The 20,954-nt window shown below is 42.0% G+C and overlaps 1 protein-coding gene across 6 annotated transcripts in view; it reads right to left on the reverse strand.

Annotated features, from left to right (window-relative positions):
* Positions 1-20,954, reverse strand: part of VPS41 (VPS41 subunit of HOPS complex) — a 187,422-nt gene that overhangs the window by 68,995 nt on the left and 97,473 nt on the right. For all 6 annotated transcript variants that reach the window (XM_008261661.4, XM_008261660.4, XM_070059752.1 and 3 more), the window contains 2 exons: positions 2,954-3,073; positions 1,167-1,313 (listed from right to left, as the gene is read on the reverse strand). In XM_008261661.4, the coding sequence (XP_008259883.1) occupies positions 1,167-1,313; positions 2,954-3,073 (267 nt within the window). The remainder of the gene's footprint in view (positions 1-1,166; positions 1,314-2,953; positions 3,074-20,954) is intronic.

Below are 20,954 nucleotides of genomic sequence, written 5' to 3' on the forward strand. Positions count from 1 at the left end.
CCACTGCACTCCCGGGCCACAGCAGAGAGCTGGCCTGGAAGAGAGGCAACCGGGACAGAATCCGGCCCCCTGACCGGGACTAGAACCCGGTGTGCCGGCGCCGCAAGGTGGAGGATTAGCCTAGTGAGCCGTGGCGCCGGCCGACAATGCAAGTTTTTAATAACAATCATAGCGTTAGTAGTTGGTATGCTTTCCTCTTCTCCAAGGAAGAGTTCACTCTAAATGGCCAGGTGTTTTCCCGACTGCTCTAGAATTTTAGGGCGCACTGCTGACAGCGAATGTGTACTGAGTAATTGCAGAGTGTTGGCGCTTATGCTCAGCTCTTTATAAGAACCATGGTTTTGCAGGTGAAGACAGTGCGGCTTGGCGAGGGCACAAGAAGTAAATGAAGACGTTGGAGCTCATCCCAGGTCTGTCTGATTTCAAACCTTTGAGTTTGGCTGGGATACCTCCTCATACCATTTTTACGAAAGCTAATTTTTAGCTGATTTTGTTTCAATTCAGCTATTGTTTTTTAAAGGGAAGCAACCCAACTTCTGGCTCTGACTAATCTAATCTAACAGAAGCACTGGGAGGCAGGAAATGAACGTGAAGGAGCTGGGGGCCCTCCCGTAGATCAGCTGAGTTTCACCTATGCAGGTCCATGAGGGTCAGGTATCACATCCCAGGAAATACTCCCCAATGTTTTTATTGATAATAAGTCTGGGTCTTCCCTGTGAAATTTACCCTGCAAACGGTATGATTTAGTGTTAACCTTCTTTCCTCACCATCAATAACCCTAATAAAGAGGCTAAAGGCCAAAGCCTAGGGAAACAAAGAAGACAGACAAGAAGATCTAAGCAACCAGCGAAACTAAGCACGAATTCTATAAATAGCCAAGGCTGCCAGGGTTGTGGGAAATTAAAAAAGGCCCCCCCCCCCCCAAAAAAAAAAGGCAGCACCAAGCTGAACGTGGAGAAGCTCCAGAGCGACTTGCAGAGCATGGAGAAGCGCCTCCTCCCACTCAATGTGCGCGACAGCATTAGAGCATGAAGTGGTTACCCCACACAACACTCAAGTGCAAAACACTTAGGTTCTAGAGGCCGTGCAAGAGCTCACAGTCATCTGGACCACTCCCAGGGGACCTTTAACTGCACAGACTCAGGATAAAGACCAAGCGACAGCACCTTGACGGAAGTGCCCCAGCCGATAATCAGGGTCACACTGTCCTTCCAGCACAGGCTGCAGGGGTACATGTCTGGCCGGAGACTTATGTCATCCCGGGGCACGTTGGTGATTCTTTGCTTTGAGCTGATGTCAAAAATCTTCACACCCTGGAAGATAAAATAGCATAAAGAGAACTTTACTCGGAACCCCAGCCGCACAACACTGATAACCCCCACCATAAACTTCTGTTTATTGAGCACAAAGCCACATGAAGGCAAGATGGCCCTGCTCCATGCAAACCTTACTGGAATGAAAAATACAGGAAAACCTGCCACCTTCTTTCTGGACAAAGAGATGTTAATACTGGCTGCACGGGTGACTCCAATCCAACCCAAGTGTGAAACGTGTACATATCAACAGCCGCATTTCCAGAGTGACAGACGAATAACATTTCTAATTGCATTGTTCCACCACAAAAAAATGAGGGCTGTTTTCCAAGAAGGCTTTGAATCTGAAAAAGCACCTATACAAAGAAAACTGCATCTGACATTTTAAAGTTCTCACATGGAAACAGCAAGCAAGCTGCAAACTAAAAAGGAACCTAGAGGCCTCAGGTTTGTTTTCTTTCACTGTGACCTAGGAGAAGTAAGAAAAGTTATGAATAGCAATGTAGATTCTGGGGAGATTTCTACCATTTGAAGCTGGAATGAACTGATTTATTAAACTGTACTTTGAAATAACAAAAGATAGGCCACATGCCAGAAAGGTCACTTTCAGAATTGTCTACTAGCTCCAATTCATACCAAGTAAACTTTAAGTATTGCACTTAAAATTACTATTCACTTTCCTAAAGGCAGGTCTAGGGGCCAGTGCTGTGGCATAGAAGCTAAGCCTCTGCCTGCAGTGCTGGCATCCCATTTGGGCATTGGTTCAGGTTCTGGCTGCTCCACTTGTAATCCAGCTCTTTGCTAATGTGCCTAGGAGCGCAGTGGAGGATGGGCAAGTCCTTAGGCCCCTATACCCACGTTGGGAGACCTGGAGGAAGCTCCTGGCACCTGGCTTTGGCATGGCCCACCCCCAGCCATCGTGACCATTTAGGGAGTGAACTAATGGAAGATCTATCTGTCTCTCTTTCTCTCCATCCCCCACCCCACTTCTGCCTTTTAAATAAATAAATATATATATATATATTTTAAAAGGCAGGTTTATGTTTTTGCTTGTAATTATACAGGACATAAAAGGGAAACAGCAATAGTACTTGTTTCATATCAACTGTTACTTGCCCTTGGCCAATAGGCAAATAGTATTTTCAAGACCACATTTCTAATGCAGCCCCTCATCTATTATGGTGGCTTTTCATTTTCTAGGCTACTCTCCACACCTCAGGTTCAGACTCTACCCAAATATGCTGGGAATTATGCTATTATAAAAGCCAAGAGCAGTCTAATTACTTCAACCTTGGAGGTATATCAACTGCCATGCCATCTTTTATAAATGACTCCACAGTGAGTGTTGTCTCCACCCTGTGTTACAGTCCTATCATTCCAGCCCACTGGTACCACTGAACAAGAGGGAGGAGCTGGCACTGTGGTGCACTGGGTTAAGCCAACGCACTGGAGACACCTGAATGGAGTTCCAGGCTCCTGGTTTCGGCCTGGCCCAACTCCGACTGTTACAGCCATTTGCAGAGTAAACCAGTGGACACAAGATATCTCTCGCTGTCTCTTCCTTCCTCTCTGTAACTCTGACTTTCAAATATATAAAATAAATGATGGGGGGGGGGACTTAGAAGGAAATGTGGTTTTACCATGTTATTGGCCCAAGCAATGAGATGGCCTCTCCACTTCACGTTCCTTATGTTTCCTTCCCCTTCGTGCAGAACGGAAGACTTCCATCTGTTCATCCACGACCGCTCAAACAGCAGCAACTAGGGACAATGAGCGTAAACATGGAATTTTAGAAACTGACAGCCATACAAGTGCACTCGAACCCTTAGTTTTTTGCCTCCTATGGGACTAAATAACAAACAAGTCATTCTTGACATTCTCTAATGTAGATTTATAGTAGTAGATGGTTTACATTTTGGGAAAAATTCCCAGCATATCTTATCCTCCGGGAGACAGTTTTTAAAACAGATTTGTGTAATGAAGTCACTGCAGAGACAAGCCACAAGATGGCACCAAAATACCAAGATTCATGGAAAACAGCACACTGCAGTTAATTCCAACGACTTGTATCACAGAAGTTTCTTCAAATGTTACCAATAGACTACTTTACTTTGTAAATTGGAAAACACAAACCATCTATGATTTTCACTGCAAATAAGGTATCAGTCACTTATGAAACTGCAATAGTTACAAACAAAAGCTCACATTTTTCATTCAACCCAGGATAAGTAGTAATTTCTGAGCAGTAACTCTTATCACAAAATAGGAAAAGCTGCTTCAGAATTAAGTTTATTTTAAAAGTTTATACTAACTATGGGCTTTTATTTTTAAGGGAAGAATCTATAGTTTAAAACATTTGCTGAATAAATTTTAATGAAAAACATAACTGTCCAAAGACATAGACTTTGATGAAGACATAGTTCTGGTAATTCATGCATCACTAGAGTAAAACAAAAATATTTTTCTTGATATATCAAATTTAAATCCTTTAAGGAAAGACATTAATACAATGCATAACTGAAAGCATACAATCCTGAAATACATTTACTCTTTAAGAGCAAACGCTGCTAACAGATTCCTTAACAGTATTTTCAAAATTCCTATCACTAGAGGCAATTTCAGTTCACCTCAGTATATTTTGTGTCCTCTCCCCACCCGCAGAGATGGAAAAAAAATCACATTAACAGCAGAAAGAGAATACATTCACATCCGACTTGTGTTTCCTATGTATCTTTCTCAACAGGTCCTATCGGCAGAAGGAATGTAAGACAAAAAAGCCTAAAATAAAGTACGTATCGTCTGCACAAGGAAGCTAAGTATAGTCACTTTCAAATGATATCACAATTTGAAATTCTCATTACCCATGGAAAAGCAACACAGCCCTACAATTTCCACAGTGGAGACTGGAAGCAGGGATTTTTATGGAACACATTTGGCTCAGTCTTTCCCCTGAGCTATGTCCTACCCGCTCATGACCTTTAACACATCGTGCCCTCTCCTATCTCAGGTTCAAATGTAAAAATCACTATTTGTGGAGCCGGTGCTGTGGCGTAACGGGCTAAGCTTCCACTTGTAGTGCCGGCATCCCATATGGGTGCTGGTTCATGTCCCAGCTGCTCCTCTTCTGATCCAGCTTCCTGCTTATGGCCTGGGAAAGCAGAAGATGGTCCAAGTGCTTGGGCCCCTGCACTGATGTGGGAGACCCAGAAGAACTCCGGCAGTTGCGGCCATTTGGGGAGTGAGCCAGCAGATGAAGACCTCTCTCTCTGTCTATAACATTACCTCTCAAATAAAAGAACAAAATCTTTAAAAAAAAAATCACCAGTTGATAGGCAGTGTTGTGGTGCAGCGGGTTAAGCTGCCGCTTGTGAGGAAGACAGCCCATATTGTCGTACAGGTTCAAGTTCTGGCTTCTCCACTTCCAAACCAGCTTCCTGCTAATGCGTCTGGGAAGGAATCAGATGATGGCCCAAGTACTTGTGTTCTTGCCACCCATATGGGAGAACAGGATGGATTTCCTGGCTCCCGGCTTGGGTGTTGTGGCCAAATGGGAGTGAACAGGCAACTGGAAGATTTTCTCTCTCTCTTTGGCTTTTTCAAATAAATACATAAATAAAAATTTTTTTTAAAAAAATCACCACCACATTGTTTTCCTGCTCCCCTAGTGAGAGAGCTCAGCATGTGTTCTGTCTGTGATTCATTCTCCCTATGCCATCTCACAGAGAACAGAGCCCAGGTGTTAGGCCAGTATTTTGTCAGAGGACAGATTTGAAATTTAGGAAAGGAGCAGAGAGAACTTGGAGATCCATTCCTGTTAGAGAGAAGAACACACTCCATGAAAACTATACAGCTGGAACTAGCGTTGCGATGTAGCGAGAAAAGCTGGTCTGTGATGCCCGCATACCATATGGCCGCTGCTTCTTGCCCAGGCTGCCTCACTTCTGACCCAGCTTCCTGCTAATGGCCTAGGAGAAGCAACAGAAGGTGGCCCAGGCATCTGACCCCCTGCCACCACATGGGAGACCTGGATGAAGCTCCTGGCTTCAGTCTGGCCCAACCGTGGATATTGTACCCATTTGGGAAGTAAACCAGCAGATGGAAGAGTGCTCTCTGTCTCTCCCTCTCTCCATATATAACTCTTTCAAAATAAATAAATAAACAGATTTCAAAAAAATAAAAATAAGGGTCTGGTGCTGCGGTGTAATAGGCTAAACCTTCGCCTGTGGTGCTAGCATCCCAAATGGGCACCAGTTCATCTCCCGGCTGCTCTTCTTCCGAGCCAGCTCTCTGCTATGGCCTGGGAAAGCAGTGGAGGATGGCCCATCTTCTCCATCCTCACGGGAAACCAGGAAGAAGCTCTTGGCTCCTGACTTTGGATTGGTCTAGCTCTGGCCGTTGTGGTCATTTGGGGAGTAAACGAGCGGATGCAAGACCTTACTCTGTCTCTCCCCTCTCTCTGGAACTCTACCTCACAAATAAATAAAAACTTAAAAAATAAAATAAGTAAACACCCACAACTAATAAAAATTCTTTTCAACATGAGAAATACACGAGACCCAACTGCTGATCCTAAACTGCAGCCCGGGTCTGCTGGAGAGGCCGCTGAGCAGGGGCCGGGCGCAGTGAGCACTCACTAACCACCTGCTGGAAAGAATGCTTGGACGGCCAGGAGAGAAGTGTGGTGGAACGCTGCAGCCAATCTCCCCTCCCTCACCGATCCCCACCCGGAAACAACCAATGCAGAATTTAGAGAAGAAAAGTGCGTGTGTTAGAAAAATTAAATATACTCCACATTTGAAGTTAAAAATACTGTAGAAGATGCAAAAAAGAAGATCCAGGGAAGGCCGCTGATTTCACTCATTTCCAGAAAAAGCCTTCCTGGGAAGGAGTTGGTGGAGTGGGTACCAGAATGGGCAAACACCTCCCCGGTGCAGCATGATGTGGGCTGGAAGTGAGAAGACCCTGTACACAAAGGCTTGGGTCAACTCACGTAGCTACTAATGTTCCAGTGTCACCTGGCAAGCACGGTTGGGGAAAAACGCAATTTATGACAAGAACCGGAATTACCCGGAAGAGAAATCTCCAGCTCCTGGCTCACATGCAAGTAAGACACTGAAAAACCCAGAACTTAAAGAAATGTAATTCTTCTTACCATTCTAAGGTAACAATAAAATTCAGCAAGAAATTAGTACTGGAAGACAAGAAAAATAAAGCAGGTCTTAAAAAAATACTCTCAGTCCTTGGGCAAAAGAAGAAATTGTATTACAAGCAGAATACTTGGAAAATGAGAATATAAACATGACAAACCTAAACTTTAGGGATGCAATCAAAGTTGTAAACAGGGAAACATCTAGAGATCTGAAAGTGAGTAGGAACAAAAACAGCTGTGCACACACTCACTGAATGAACACTTGAGGGATATAAAACCGGATCTGAATCCATGGAAAGCTACTTTGTGTTCATGGACAAGGCCCCAAATCCTAACTGAAGAGCTGAAGTCACTAAATTCATCTGTGATTTTAATGCAAGCCCTCAGAAAATCTCCAAGTATTATGTCTAGAACTCTTAAAATGCTAAACATTCATTTGGGGAAAGGAGGATGGGAAGAAATGTGTTTTAAAAAACTAAGTAATTTGGGGGGGATAGGGCGGGTTTGCCCAGCGAGATGGCAAATCATTTTATAAATTTAATGAGCAAAACAGCAGAGCAATGGTCCTAGAATTGGTAGATAAAAGAAAAAGAAAAGACATGACAAAGATGGATCAGAGTGATATTGTCAGGCCTGGAGGTGGGGAGGGAAGGTGTGCGGGAAAGAGCTGCCTGCAAACTACTGAGCAGGAGGATCTGCGAGCACGGTGGATTCGCAGCCTTAAAAACGATCCTGTAGGTCCACGCCTGTGTGTTTATGCTAAGAACAGATCTGCGCTAAGACAAGTAAAGATGTATGCAAAGCTATTTATGACAGTGAGGAACAGACTAACAACCAAGGCGTGATCAAGCACAGGGTGCTAAGGCAAGGTAACTGTAGAGCATGTGTCTATTTTTAAACAACTTTCTCTGTGTAGATGCATGAACCTAAGTAGATGCTCGGGGCATATGCAATTAAAAAACAGATTACTAAACAGTACAAGATATAATATCCTTTAAACAAAATATGAATGTATATTCACATATAAATATTATGGGAAAATATGAAAATTGTATCACAAAGATATCATAATTACAGAAACGGATTCCAGGAGATTCAACATTGATTATTTGTATTTTATAGGTATTCTACACTGAATATTGTGAATTACAGTATAATGCTAACACATTAATGGGGATGAAAATCCATCCTCTTCTTTTCATAATCAGGATAATTTAGGGTTATACTTGAAACAATAAACAGTAACAAAAAATTCCCTGTTACTTGAGGAAGGAATGTTTGAAGAATATTAAAAATGTGTTGGAACTAATTTATGTAAACCATACCTACTTTTTAAATAAAATATTAACTTCTTTAGAAATTTTTAATAAAATCTTGTTGCAATTCCGACCACAATTCAAACTCGCAGCTTTAAGTCTGCTTGCAGTCGTGCAGGGAGCTGCGGCTGGCTGGACTCCAGCTTCCCTTTGTCTCCTGTTCTGGCTCCTAGGAAATTTTCCAGCAGAGGGCAGGAAGAAAAGGAAGAATTCTGCATTCAGTTCATCTCAAGGCTGACTCCAGTAAACCTTGTGGATCTCGCTCTGACATGGACTCGGAATAGCAAAAAAGCTTCTCGATGTTATGTTTATGGTACAGACAGGTCCATGCCATTCTATGCAACAACTGCTCAAACAAAAATGGAATATACTAACTTCTGTAAATGAAACTAAGCTTAATGAATTAACATTATAATTGGAGACAGGACTCCTGTTATTTTTGTTATATTTTCTCAAACAGCAGGATAGCTTGAGTATATGAAATGCTTGAAAACACAAGAGTTTCAGATTTCAGAGTTTTTGTGAATTCTGGAATAATAATTGCATATACTGTACCAGCTGAGCATCCTTAATCTGAAAATCCAAAATCTGAAATGCTCCACATGGTTCTTTTCAACGTTCTGGATTTTGGATCGCAGATTTTTGGATTAGGGATGCTAATCTTATAATTCCAAATCACTTTACCTTTAGGCCTTATGTTTGAAAAATAAGAAATTATCTGTCAAGAAAGAATCTTAAATATATTAAGGAAAATCACCACTTAGGGGAATTCTTTTGTAAGTCAAACAACTTCCTCTGAATTCTTTGGTTCTATATGCCTTTTATGATCATGCTGGTTTCAGCAGAGCACAATGAGTATGGTGCTTTATCTTGGTGTTAAATCACAAAGATTTGTGTGTCACTTGCGTTAACTTGTACTCCCTTTCCAACAGACTGTCCACGCATGGCAGAAAGGGACCATATCTTGCACTCATATTTTCCCAGACACATCAGGCATAATAAATATTAGACAGTAAGCAGCCTTTCCTACGCCTACTAATCCTAATTGTTTACTTCTCTGCCCACACACAGGAGGAGCTGTGGAACTGCCCAACACTCCAGTTAGCTACTCAGTCCACCATTAGTTAGTAATGCCTCTAAACTCTTTTGAACAACTGGAATCTGCCCTAATCTCGATATTTAAAGGAAAGAATCCTGTGACCAATTTATACAATTAACACATTTTCACTTTTACAAAGGACTCACTCACTCACACTGATCCTATGTCCAATTCCCATCATGTTGGTTTATTTTCCTTTGCTCAAGGCCAGGGGATATAACTTGTCAAAACTTTCAACATTATTTTTAAGGTCAGTCTTCCTCTACTCACTTTCAGTAACTGCGGTTCCTTTACTTCAGGGACAAATTACTGACCGTGAATTTGGCCTGAACAGTGATTTCTTTGTGTGCCCTTCTGAAGGCTGTCTTCACTGACCTGGTATCTACTTCTCCCAGCTCTTGCACCTGCCCTCATGATACAGGCCTAGCCCCTTGGAGCATTTGTTTCCGTCTTGCCTCTCCATCCCTTTTTTATTCTTTGCTCATGAGCTTAACTTTCCAATCCATGTGAAACCCTAAGTTTCAGCTAGTAATCTTGAAGTCATTCTCATTTTTGTTCTCTGCAACTCTTGTGTGGAAATTTATTTATAATATTTACTCCATAGGATACAGAGTATCCTACAAGAGGGAGAAGAAATGATCCACTCTCCATTTGCTTTTTAAAAAAAAAAACAAAACCCAATCTATGGGAATTTCAAGCAGAAACACATTTTCTGGCAGCAATGCCAAGGAAAGTTCTGCTTTAGTGATTTAAGAAAAGATAAACTACTTTTCTTAAAAACATTCTACACTAATTTAACTACCACAACACTATCTGCCTTTATTTCACTGACATTTAATAAAATCCATTCCTTTCTTCTAGTCATAAAACTGCCTAGAGACCTACTGAGCACGAATGTTCTACAAAGCATTTTAGGGAGTGAGCCATTGAGCGAGCTACCCTTAAAAGCAGCTGGTTAATTTATTTGGTTCATCTTCCGCATCCTGTAATATTGAATTGTCATTATCACAATACTGAGAGCAATTTAAGCTCAATGGGAGCTAAGTACAGAGAGAGCAAAAGCTGTTTCCAAGAGGTATATTTTTTTGTTGTTGTTGGAGAAAGTATTTTAGGGCTTTATTTCCCATAAATCCACATTCTGGCAGTCAGCACTCTCAGTACTTATATTTCAATAGGAGTGCTCACATCCTCAGCAATATACTTTATTCTCCTATGTTTTGTGCTGATAAATCTATCTAATGCTTCGCTACACTATAGAGTGGCGTAAGGATGCGCAGCTCACAATCTCCCACACGTGTGGCGAGATTCCTATCACGATGTAATAAAGCCACAGCCTAATGCCCGTCATTACCCATCACTCACTCCTCCCTGATGGAGGAAAGGGGCATGATTGGCCTTGTTTTAATCACCCTGTGATCTTTCACGTTTATGAATCACTTGGCTCCTTCAGGCTTCTCCAGCGCCAGTAACTCTGCCAGCTTCGGAGGCAAGCAGGAAAGTGAGGCGTGGGCAGGGAAAGTCTCAGACGCTGCGTGTCTGACAAAAGTCTTCCAGACCATGGGGAAGTCTTGGGTACCAACTGGGTTCCTACTGGAAGGTTCAAGGGGCTTAAAGGAAACAAGGATTTCAAAAAGATCACTTCTCTTAGGTCAGAGAAGGTGCTGGGATGCTCGAGGTAGAGATTACAGCACACCACGCACGACAGGTTCAGCAAGAGCAGACGCGGGGCACAATGAGGGGTGGGGGCGGGCACTTGTCACAGGAGGATTTGAAAAGCTGAGATTAAGAAAGATCGTGAAGGAAACTTAAAAAGTCCAGAAGGCGAGTGAGAAAAAACACAGGGAGGGAAAACATTAGTAAGCGTGGAGAAGGCCTGGGGCCATGACCGGCTACTGACAGCAGGCAGGAGACTTGAATCTTAATGGAGGCAGAAAGACAGACAGAAAACTGGGGAGCACAAGTGCCTCTATTTTGCCTCCTGCTTTAGCTCAGGACCAACATTTAAAACACACAGCTTTTCTAAACACCACCAACAGGTTCACAGTCTGCATCAAGAGAGAACTCAACACATGGAAAAACAAAGATGGAAGTTCCCCAATAGAATATTGTTTTAAATGTGGTGGCTATTTTCTGGACGAGCAATGATCCTCCAATCTCCTTTCCCTACAGGTAGTCTAACATGTCTAAAGAAGTTAACACAGACCAAACAGTGCTACCACAGAAAGTCTCCACACTCAGGGATGCCCAGAGCCCATTCCGACAGGCAGCATTGGAGTAAACACCGTGACCCTGCAACACAGACTTGGGACAAGTCTTTGAATTTAACTGATCTTGTGAAAACTACGAAAATAGAACTATGCTTTGAAACTTAAAAAATACCATATCAGGATGAGGTCACAGTCAATTTACCAACCAAGAAATCTACACTTCAGGTTCCATGGTAACAAGGGAAGCTAAACACTAGAGGTACCATTTAGGAGCAGTTTCCTTTTTATTAAAAAACTAGGGATGGCAGATAAAGATCTAAGAATCCACCTATCCATCATACTGCTTAGCAATCAAGCCAGTGCATGAAGGGTCCTATTTAAACTAGCAATTGCAGTGTCTGCACATGTAAATTTATAACTGTGAATATCCTTTCAGAAATGATTAGGGACACTTACTAAAAATTTTACCACTAAAAGAAAATCTTGTACGTGAATCCTGTGGACTTAATAAAGCTGGTTAATGCCAAATACACTGTGTTTCTTTTCTAGTTTGCTACTGTGTAAGGATCCATTTCTGAGGCTGGGCTCAAAGTTGGACCCCTGCATCGGTAGGGCAGAATCAACACAAAAGTCATTCAGTGGGTGATTAAACTTAAATTAATGTTGTGTGCAATGAACAAATATTTCTGATTTTAACTAAACATCTCAATGATAGATGAATGCAGAGACAGAGATTCTCTCATGTAAGTACATGAAAGAGAAAGACACAAGTGGCAAGTCTTGAGTAAGACAAAAAGTTACCTGAATGTACAGGTTTATGATTTAAATAAGCCCTGAAATCAATTCAAAGTGAAGCAAAAGGGAAAAAAAAAAGAGAGCGATCAGGACACCACCCGCAAAAGAAACCAAGTGACATGAACCTGCCTTCATGCTTTATAATCTACCCTCTTACCACCTTCATAAAAACCTAGGGTTAATGGGGCACGTGGGCCAGTCACTGATAGTGTCCACCGAGGTGGCAGAACTGATGGCTGTTGGGTAGACTCACATCCACCTGGCAACAGATATTCATCCTCTCTATACGTACTTCAGTGTCTACTCCAAAGTCGCACTTAGCCTCCTACATAATGCCTCTCTGGGCACACGAATAATTATTCCAGATTTAGCCAAAATTGGAGAAAAGGCTGCAGGCTATTCAGTAAGCAGCAATAATTTGTGCTCAAACTGACAATAAATATCAAGTAGACAGTCTTCATTGTCCTAGCTTCTACGGTAAATATTAAAAACTGCCTTGAGCAAAAAATATAATCAAACAAATCACAAAGGAAGATCTAAAAGTGACTAACATAGATGCTCAAAATCTCTTAATAATTCAAACATATTACAAAACAGAACAATTGAATACCTTTATATATCAGATTGGCAAAGATGTGGTGAAATACATACTCACACATATCTGGTATAAATTGATGTAAGTTTTCTGGAATGCACTTGCACTTGATAAGTATTATCAAATGCCTAAAAAATAATCATGACTTTGACTCAATCTTCCAATACTAGGAAAACAGTCAGAAGAACAGATCAATGTTCACACCCAAAGGTTTCGAGAGTCATTGCAGCATGCTTTATGACCAACACTGGGTACAACCTAAAGGTTCAATGGAGAATAGTCAGGAAAATTATATAGATCTGCAAGATGGCTGGAAGAATAGACTTCAATAATGTAGGGAGTTTCATACGATGGGGCATTAAGTTAAAACAAGATCTGAAATAGCTGAGGAGAGGGTGTTCAGCCTAGTGGTTACAATGCCCACATTTCACATCAGAGTGCCTACGTTTGATTCCCAACTCTGGCTCGTGATTCCGGCTTCCCGCCAATGCAGACTCTGGGAGGGAGTGGTGAAGTCTCAAGTAACTGGGTTCCTGTCGCCCGTGTGGGAGACCTGGACTGCATTCCTGGCTCTCAGGCTCAGCCTCAGTCCAGCCACAACTGCTGCAGGCATTTGAAGCAGTGAACCAGCGAACTGGAGCATTGTCTCCCTTCCTGCCCCCAAATAAATAAATAATCCAAATAAATAAATAATCTAAAAAAAATAAATAAAACTTTAAAATAGTGAAGACTACTTTATACCTTCTCATTAATTTTTATTATACTAAAAGTAATGCATGCTTACTACAAAAAAGAAGAAGAAATACCAATGAAGGTCACAGAGAATATTTACAATTTTGTCATAAACTAACACTGGGGCCGGTGCTGTGGTGTAGTGGGTGGGGCCTCCGCCTGCAGTGCTGGCATCCCATGTGAGTGCTTCTCCTGGCTGCTCCACTTCCCATCCAGCTCTCTGCTATGGCCTGGGAAAGCAGTAGAAGATGGACCAGGTCCTTGGGTCCCTGCACCCCCAAGGGAGACCCAGGAGAAGCTCCTGGCTCCTGGCTCCAGATCAGCACAGCTCGGGCTATTGCGGCCAATTGGGGAGTGAACCAGCGGAAGGAAGACCTCTCTTTCTCTCTCTCTCTCTGACTCTCCTCTCTCTGTGTAACTCTTTCAAATAAATAAATAAATCTGTAGGATCTCTGTCCTTAATGTGCTGTGCATTGAGATTTAATGCTATAACGAGTACTCAAACAATATATTTCACTTTGTGTTTCTATGGGGGTGCAAACTGTTGAAATCTTTACTTAATGCATACTAAACTGATCCTCTGTAAAAAAAAAAATAAAAAAAATAAATAAGTAAAAAAAAAAAAAAAAGAAATTATCAACTCCCAACTTGACTCTCACTGGGATCAAACATGACAATAGGTCTGATCTGATTTCATCATCATTTAAAAAAAATCATCTATTATTTTTCACTTTATGTTTCTGTGTGGGAGCAAACTGTTGAAATCTTTACTTAATGTATACTAAGCTGATCTTCTGTATATTAAGATAATTGAAAATGAATCTTGATGTGAATGGAAGGGGAGAGGGAGTGGGAAAGGGGAGGGTTGTGGGTGGGAGGGACGGTATGGGGGGGGGGGAGCCATTGTACTCCATAAGCTGTACTTTGGAAATTTATATTCATTAAATAAAAGTTAAAAAAATAAATAAACTAATACAAATACTATTAATTGTTTGTTGTATAGCCCTCTATGAATATCTCTATATATTTCTATAAAAATTACAAACAGATAGCATACGTTTTGGTAAAATACCTTAAGCAGAAGCGATCTACCAAAAGCCAGACATTTTTACTTTTTCTTCCAACTGAGAAAAGAAAAGCTGACATCTCGAAGCTGGCCTGGCACTCACAGCCAGGCCTTGGTGTTCTCTGGGTGAATATCAACAACTGCACAGGATACCAACAACAGACAAGGCCACTTCATGACCATGAAGGATCAGGACAAAAACAAGATCACTCCATAATCACATCTGAATGCAGTAAGTTTATAAGACAGAGAAATGAGCAAACATTCTGTCCTGGATAAAATAAGAGGCTGCTGCTTCTTAACCAGTCATGACTTCGGCCCTGGTTTAGTCTTTCCTTCTTTTAGGTAAGATTTCTTAACCCACATGTGGAATTGCTCTCTGTTTCTGACAGCATCCAATGTGGAGCCACGCCCTGCTTGGCTGAACTTCCCTTCAATCACCTCACACCAACCCCAGTCCTATGGTATCTCCTCCCAACACCCTCTTCCCAACACCCCGTGAAGATCCTCCTGGTGACCTTGGCAGCAGGGCAGGACAACTAGTTCAACAGCGTTACACATTGAACTCATTCCAATCTCCATTGTTGGGAACATCTAAGAACACTGGCTGAAACTGAATTAGAAAATTAAAAAGAAAAAGGCAAATGGGGGCAAGGGAAATCCGAAATGCTTAGAAAAAAACGCAGGGTTGTGGCCAGCGCTGCGGCTCACTAGGCTAATCCTCCGACTGCAGCGCCGGCACCCCGGGTTCTAGACCTGGTTGGGGCACCAGATTCTGTCCCAGTTGCTCCTCTTCCAGGCCAGCTCTCTGCTGTGGCCCGGGAGTGCAGTGGAGGATGGCCCAGGTCCTTGGGCCCTGCACCCCATGGGAGACCAGGAGGAAGTACCTGGCTCCTGGCTTTGGATCTGTGCAGCGTGCCGGCCTCAACACACCAGCCGTAGCGGCCACTTGGGGGGTGAACCAACGGAAAAAGGAAGACCTTTCTCTCTGTCTCTCTCTCTCACTGTCTAACTCTGCCTGTCAAAAACAAACAAACAAACAAACACAGGGTTGTAAAGTTACCCCAGGGTGACATGTACCTAAGCACATTTATGTACACAAATACACGTTTGCATTTTCCCTTATCATAAGGCTTGGAATATTCATTTTCTTACCAAGTCACCACTCAGATTTACAGCTTTTTAAACTGCATTTCACCAACACTGTGCCACTCATGTGCTTCTGAAAACCTGCTGTCGTCCTGAAACCAGGACACTACATTTGCACAGCACCTACCATGAACCCTGACGTAAAGCCCTGTTCAAGAAGCAGATTCAAGGCAAATACATCCGTGGGAGGACTGGGTTTAGTTTGTGCTGATGTTGCTAGTTAACAATGGCTGCGATCAAAACCTATGGCGTTAGTGGCGTTACACAGCCAAAGAGCAAAAAATTTTTGAAGCAATCAAGATTTCTTTTTGGGACTAAAAAGGATTTCTTTCTTGCTTTCTTTCTTTTAATTTATTTGACAGGTAGAGTTACAGACAGTGAGAGAAAGAGACAGAGAGAAAGGTCTTCCTTCCGTTGGTTTACTCCCCAAATGGCCGCTATGGCTGGCGCTGCGCTGATCCGAAGACAGGAGCCAGGTGCTTCTTCTTGGTCTCCCATGTGGGTGCAGGGCCCAAGCACTTGGGCCATCCTCCACTGCACTCCTGGGCCACAGCAGAGAGCTGGACTGGAAGAGGGGCAACTGGGACAGAATCTGGCACCCATATGGGATGCCGGCGCCGCAGGCAGAGGATTAACCAAGTGAGCCATGGCACTTGCCCCTAAAAAGGATTTCTATCTTAAGCATTAGGTTTCTATTTTTAGCCTCTACCAGTCCAGCATAAACAGAAAAACCCACCCAAGTAAACTCCAACAATAATGCTATTTTACAACTTGGTTTTACATGCCTAAAAAGAAATGTCTGCAAAGGTTACACTGATGTTTTACTTCCTGTACGTTGATTTTTTGTTGTTGTTAATTCTGGTATTTGACAGCATGAAATGAAGTTCCAGGAGTGGAACCACAATTTATTACATAGTACCCAGAAGAAATAAAGGTATTTATTCATTGTAGTTTATATGTAATTATTAGAACAAAAATTAGCACTTGCTGATGGTTGAATACTGGATTGACTAAGAAGTCTTAAGCATATACAAGCACGTATGATTTAAGAAAATTTTGGGGGGCTGGCGCTGTGGCGCAGTGGGTTCAAGCCCCAGCCTGCAGCACCAGCATACCATGTGGGCACCGGTTTGAGTGCCGGCTGCTCCTCTTCTGATCCAGCTCTCTGCTATGGCCTGGGAAAGTAGTAGAAGATGGCCCAAGTCCTTGGGCCCCTGCACCCACATGGGAGACTCGGAGGAAACTCCTGGCTCCTAGCTTCAGATCAGCTCAGCTCTGGCCACTGTGGTCGTTTGGGGAGTGAACCAGTGGAATGGAAGACCTCTGTCTCTCTCTCTGGTTCTAACTCTCTCTGTAACTTTTTCAAAAAAAAAAAAAATCTTAAAAAAAAAGGAAATTTTTGAACCAAAACAAACTTCTTTCAACTCCATTTTTCACTAGACTTCTGAAGTACCCTCCTATTTTTAATTCTGAATATGCTCAGAGGCGGCATGAAAGCTACAATGGAAAGTAGCGCGTGAGGGAAGTTCCCACCTAGAAGGCTGCTCATGATCAAGCAGCTCCCAGCCACTGCACAGCAGACAGAGAGGGGTAACCCACAGCAAGCCCCTTCCAGCCCTAGAACTCCGGCTGCCATCTGACCCGAAGATATGCAAATCAATCAGGAAGATCACTCAGCATTTCACATCCAGTGATCAGAGAGAGATGCCCCATGGGCGGCAGTCAGGAGTGGAGGGAACAGAGATCCTGCAAAGGCTTTCGGTGTGAAGATGAGTGACGTCTGGCAATCTCCGTACAGGATGGTGACTGCAGTCACTGATATATATTAGAGACGTGAAATTCGCTATGAAAATGCGTCTTTAGTGTTATCACACAACACACACACTATAACTGCATCAGGCAATGGATACCATAATTAGTTTGATTGTGGTGGCCATTTCACAATGTACACATGTATCAAACCGACACCTTGAACAGCTTAAGCATACACAATTTTTATTTGTCAGTTATGTCTCGGTAAAGCAGGAAACGATAATCTTGGAAAACTATGAAGATTTTCATTTTTATACAAAACTGCTCTATCGAATCCTCTTTCAAAAAGGACTCAAGGTGCAGTCTGCTGTTTGCAGATCCCCAGCGGAAGCTGACTGCAGCTGGCTGATGCTACCTCCTCTGTCCTTCCAGAAAAATCTGCCACATGCCTTCAGCCCTGCGCAGCGAAGCGCTTTTCTTCATTTCATTCACGAAGTCCTCTATGTATGCTGACTGACACGTTTCAGCTTACAAAGCAACCTGTCCCTGCGGTGAGGTCCCTCCTTCTATCCCAGAACAATGCCAAACAGCTGACGATCTCGTTTCTAAAAATGAACTCCACTGCAAACAGCATTGCGACAATTTAATAATTTGTCAAAGGAGGAGCACCAGTCATTATGAAGTATATTTCAAAGTTCAAAGGTCAAGGTCATATGAAGCTAAGGCTTATCTTGCTGACAGAGGGGGTTGGACAATAAAAAAGAAAAAAACACTCAGACCAGATCCACTTGGCAGATTCACTTCTAAGTAAGAAACTTCATTTATACGCTCATACATTAGAAGTCTTGCTACACTGGAAGGTTACACTTAAAAACATTTTACCGGTTCATGTGTTTGGAAGCTCTCTCCAATGGTACTTTTAAAAGATTTGCTTTTCTGTTCCCTCTTTCTTTTTCTCAACACGGAAACAAAAGAGAATTTAGAATAAGCTTTTTATGCTCATGTGTCAAACAGAGCAGTCCATAAATCCAGCTATGGCATTCAACTACTAAGAAACTGCCTTGAAAACCTAAAATAAAAGTTTATGCCAGACAGAACTATAGGCTCCTATTCCCTATTCCTGGTCCCCGGTGGGCAAGGAGCTATCTCTAAAGACTGAAGAAGCCAGAACTTTAAAAAGCAAAGACCAACAAATGTGTCAAACTACAGTTGCAGGATTTCGCCTGCTGCACTGCTATGCTTTGCAGCGCTACTTTGAAATGTAGGTTGCAATTAAAGATTTCTTAAAGGAATCAAAAATGCCTACTACATTAAAACAATTCAAATACTGACGTAGACATCTCTCAACTTTTAAGAAGAGCATCACCAACATCTTAGCGCAGGACAGCAGTTGCCCTGTTCTTTGTGCCACTTTAACTTCTTGCTCACGGGAGTTGGCCCATCATTCTGAGGATTTCACAGCTGTCACAGTCTGCAGATCATTGTTCATAAGGGTTAAGAATCTTTATTCCACATTACAGCGTCATTTGGCAGTCTTAGCCCTACTTTTCTTGCTGAAGATAATTTTAAAGGCAGAAGGTCACAACCTCTCAGGCGCTATCTGTCTTTACTCTCTTTCCCTTCATACTATCTACAGTCTGCTTTAAACAGACAGGTTTTGATATCCACAACAGATGATTGTTGCAAGGTTATCACCATTTGCTAAATGTTGGGCTCTTCCAAGTTGTTCTACTTATTTCTGGTGCTAGTTTCAAATTGCAGTTGAAATGATCAGAGTTGTGATTGGGCCAACACAGTCTTTGTTTTCCTCCCTTTCCAAGTATAAATTTCCAGGACTCAGTTACAAAAAGAGCAGCTCCTCCCAGAAATTAGCTTACAGGTTCAAAATGAAAGTCACCAGTGCACAATCATCCTCCTTTCTGAACGCCACCTTATAAAAGCTTTTTTCTTAGTTTTTGAAATAAAAGATTAGAAAATTAAATTAGAAAAACACTTCTGAAATATCCTCAACAAAATAAATCTGCTTCAAAGCAAAATACACTGATGGGAAAGTCGTGTAGCATAAGTGCACATCTTACACATACAGAAGGAAGAGACTCTCGGGACATTTCTGCCAGCCAAGACAAGCTGGTGCACATTTTTAAAATCTCTACGTAACCAGGTCATTATAGTCTATCAAATAAATGCTACTTTTTACTATTTACTAAATATTCATGCATATTTGTATAATAAACCTTAATGGATCCAAAGAAATCAGCTAATAGATTGTATGTCAGAAGTCCCTAAACAGAGGACATACTGAACGTTTCTAATGTAAGTAGGAGAAATCAGAATGGCTTTTTAAAGGGAAAGAATCCCAAATAAAAAATATACTAGTTACTTTATCATCTCTTACATAATAATAGAAAAATTAATGACTCAAAAAACCAAAAGAGGTACTGGCACAAATAGATATATAGATCTAATAGAATAAAGTGCAACATTATAGTTAACTGATTTTTTTTTTTTTTTTTTTTTGGACAGGCAGAGTGGACAGTGAGAGAGAGAGAGAGAAAGAAAGGTCTTCCTTTTCCGTTGGTTCACCCTCCAATGGCCACTGCAGCCGGAGCGCTGTGACAAGCGCGCTGCGACCTGCGCACCACACTGATCAGAAGACAGGAGCCAGGTGCTTCTCCTGGTCTCCCATGCGGGTACAGGGCCCAAGGACTTGGGCCATCCTCCACTGCACTCCCAGGCCACAGCAGAGAGCTGGACTGGAAGAGGAGCAACCAGGACAGAACCGGCGCCCCGACTGGGACTAGAATCTGGGGCGCCGGCACCGCAAGCAGAGGATTAGCCTACTGAGCTGCGGTGCCGGCCTAGTTAACTGATTTTTCAAGAAAGAAGCCAAGACAATGGGGAAGGAATAATTATTTTGAACACATGGTGCTGGTTCAACTGAATACCAACATGTAAAGCAAGGAATCTGGACACAGCCGGTCCTGCCACCTAACAGTATATACAAAACTGAACCCAAAGTAGTTCCTAGATCTAATTGAAGAACCGAAACTACAAAAGTCTTACTAGAAAACATAGGTACTAATAATCAGGACCTTGGATTACATAATGATTTCTTAGAAACAATTCCATTGCCTTGCACAAGTACTGAAAATAAAAAAAGATAAATAGGACCGTATCAAAGTTAAAAAAAATTATGTGCTTCAAAGAATATATTTTATAAAAATATAAAGAGAAAAGACAATTGATAGGCTAGGGAGAATATCTATAAATCAGGCATCTGATAAGGAATGTGTATCTAAAATAAAGTGTACAACTGTAGAATAAAAATGGGCAAAGAATCTGAATAGATACTTTACCAAAGAAGAGTTATTCCTTTTTGGTCATGAAGTGCTGAGATACACTACACGTGGATATACCTAGAAAACTAATGAGAAATGCCAGATACAAAGGCTACCTGTTGTTCCATTTACATAAAATGCCCACAAGAGGCAAATTTATAAAGAAACAAAGCAAATTAGCGGTTTTCCAGGGGTAGGAGGAGAGAAGAAAGTAAGATGGGTGTGACTGCTGATGGGCACAAGATTTCTCTCTGGAGGGATGAAAATGCTCTAAAATATGATTATACTGATGGTTGTGCAGTACTATAAATATACTAAAAACCACTGAGCAGTACATTTCAATAAACTGCTAAACTATACAGTGCAAACTATGTAACAATAAAGCTATTAAAAATTCCATTGAAATATTCACATGACTCTTTACTTCAAAACATCACACATGT

The sequence above is a fragment of the Oryctolagus cuniculus genome, chromosome 16 (assembly GCF_964237555.1).
Source record: "Oryctolagus cuniculus chromosome 16, mOryCun1.1, whole genome shotgun sequence".
Taxonomy (NCBI): domain Eukaryota; kingdom Metazoa; phylum Chordata; class Mammalia; order Lagomorpha; family Leporidae; genus Oryctolagus; species Oryctolagus cuniculus.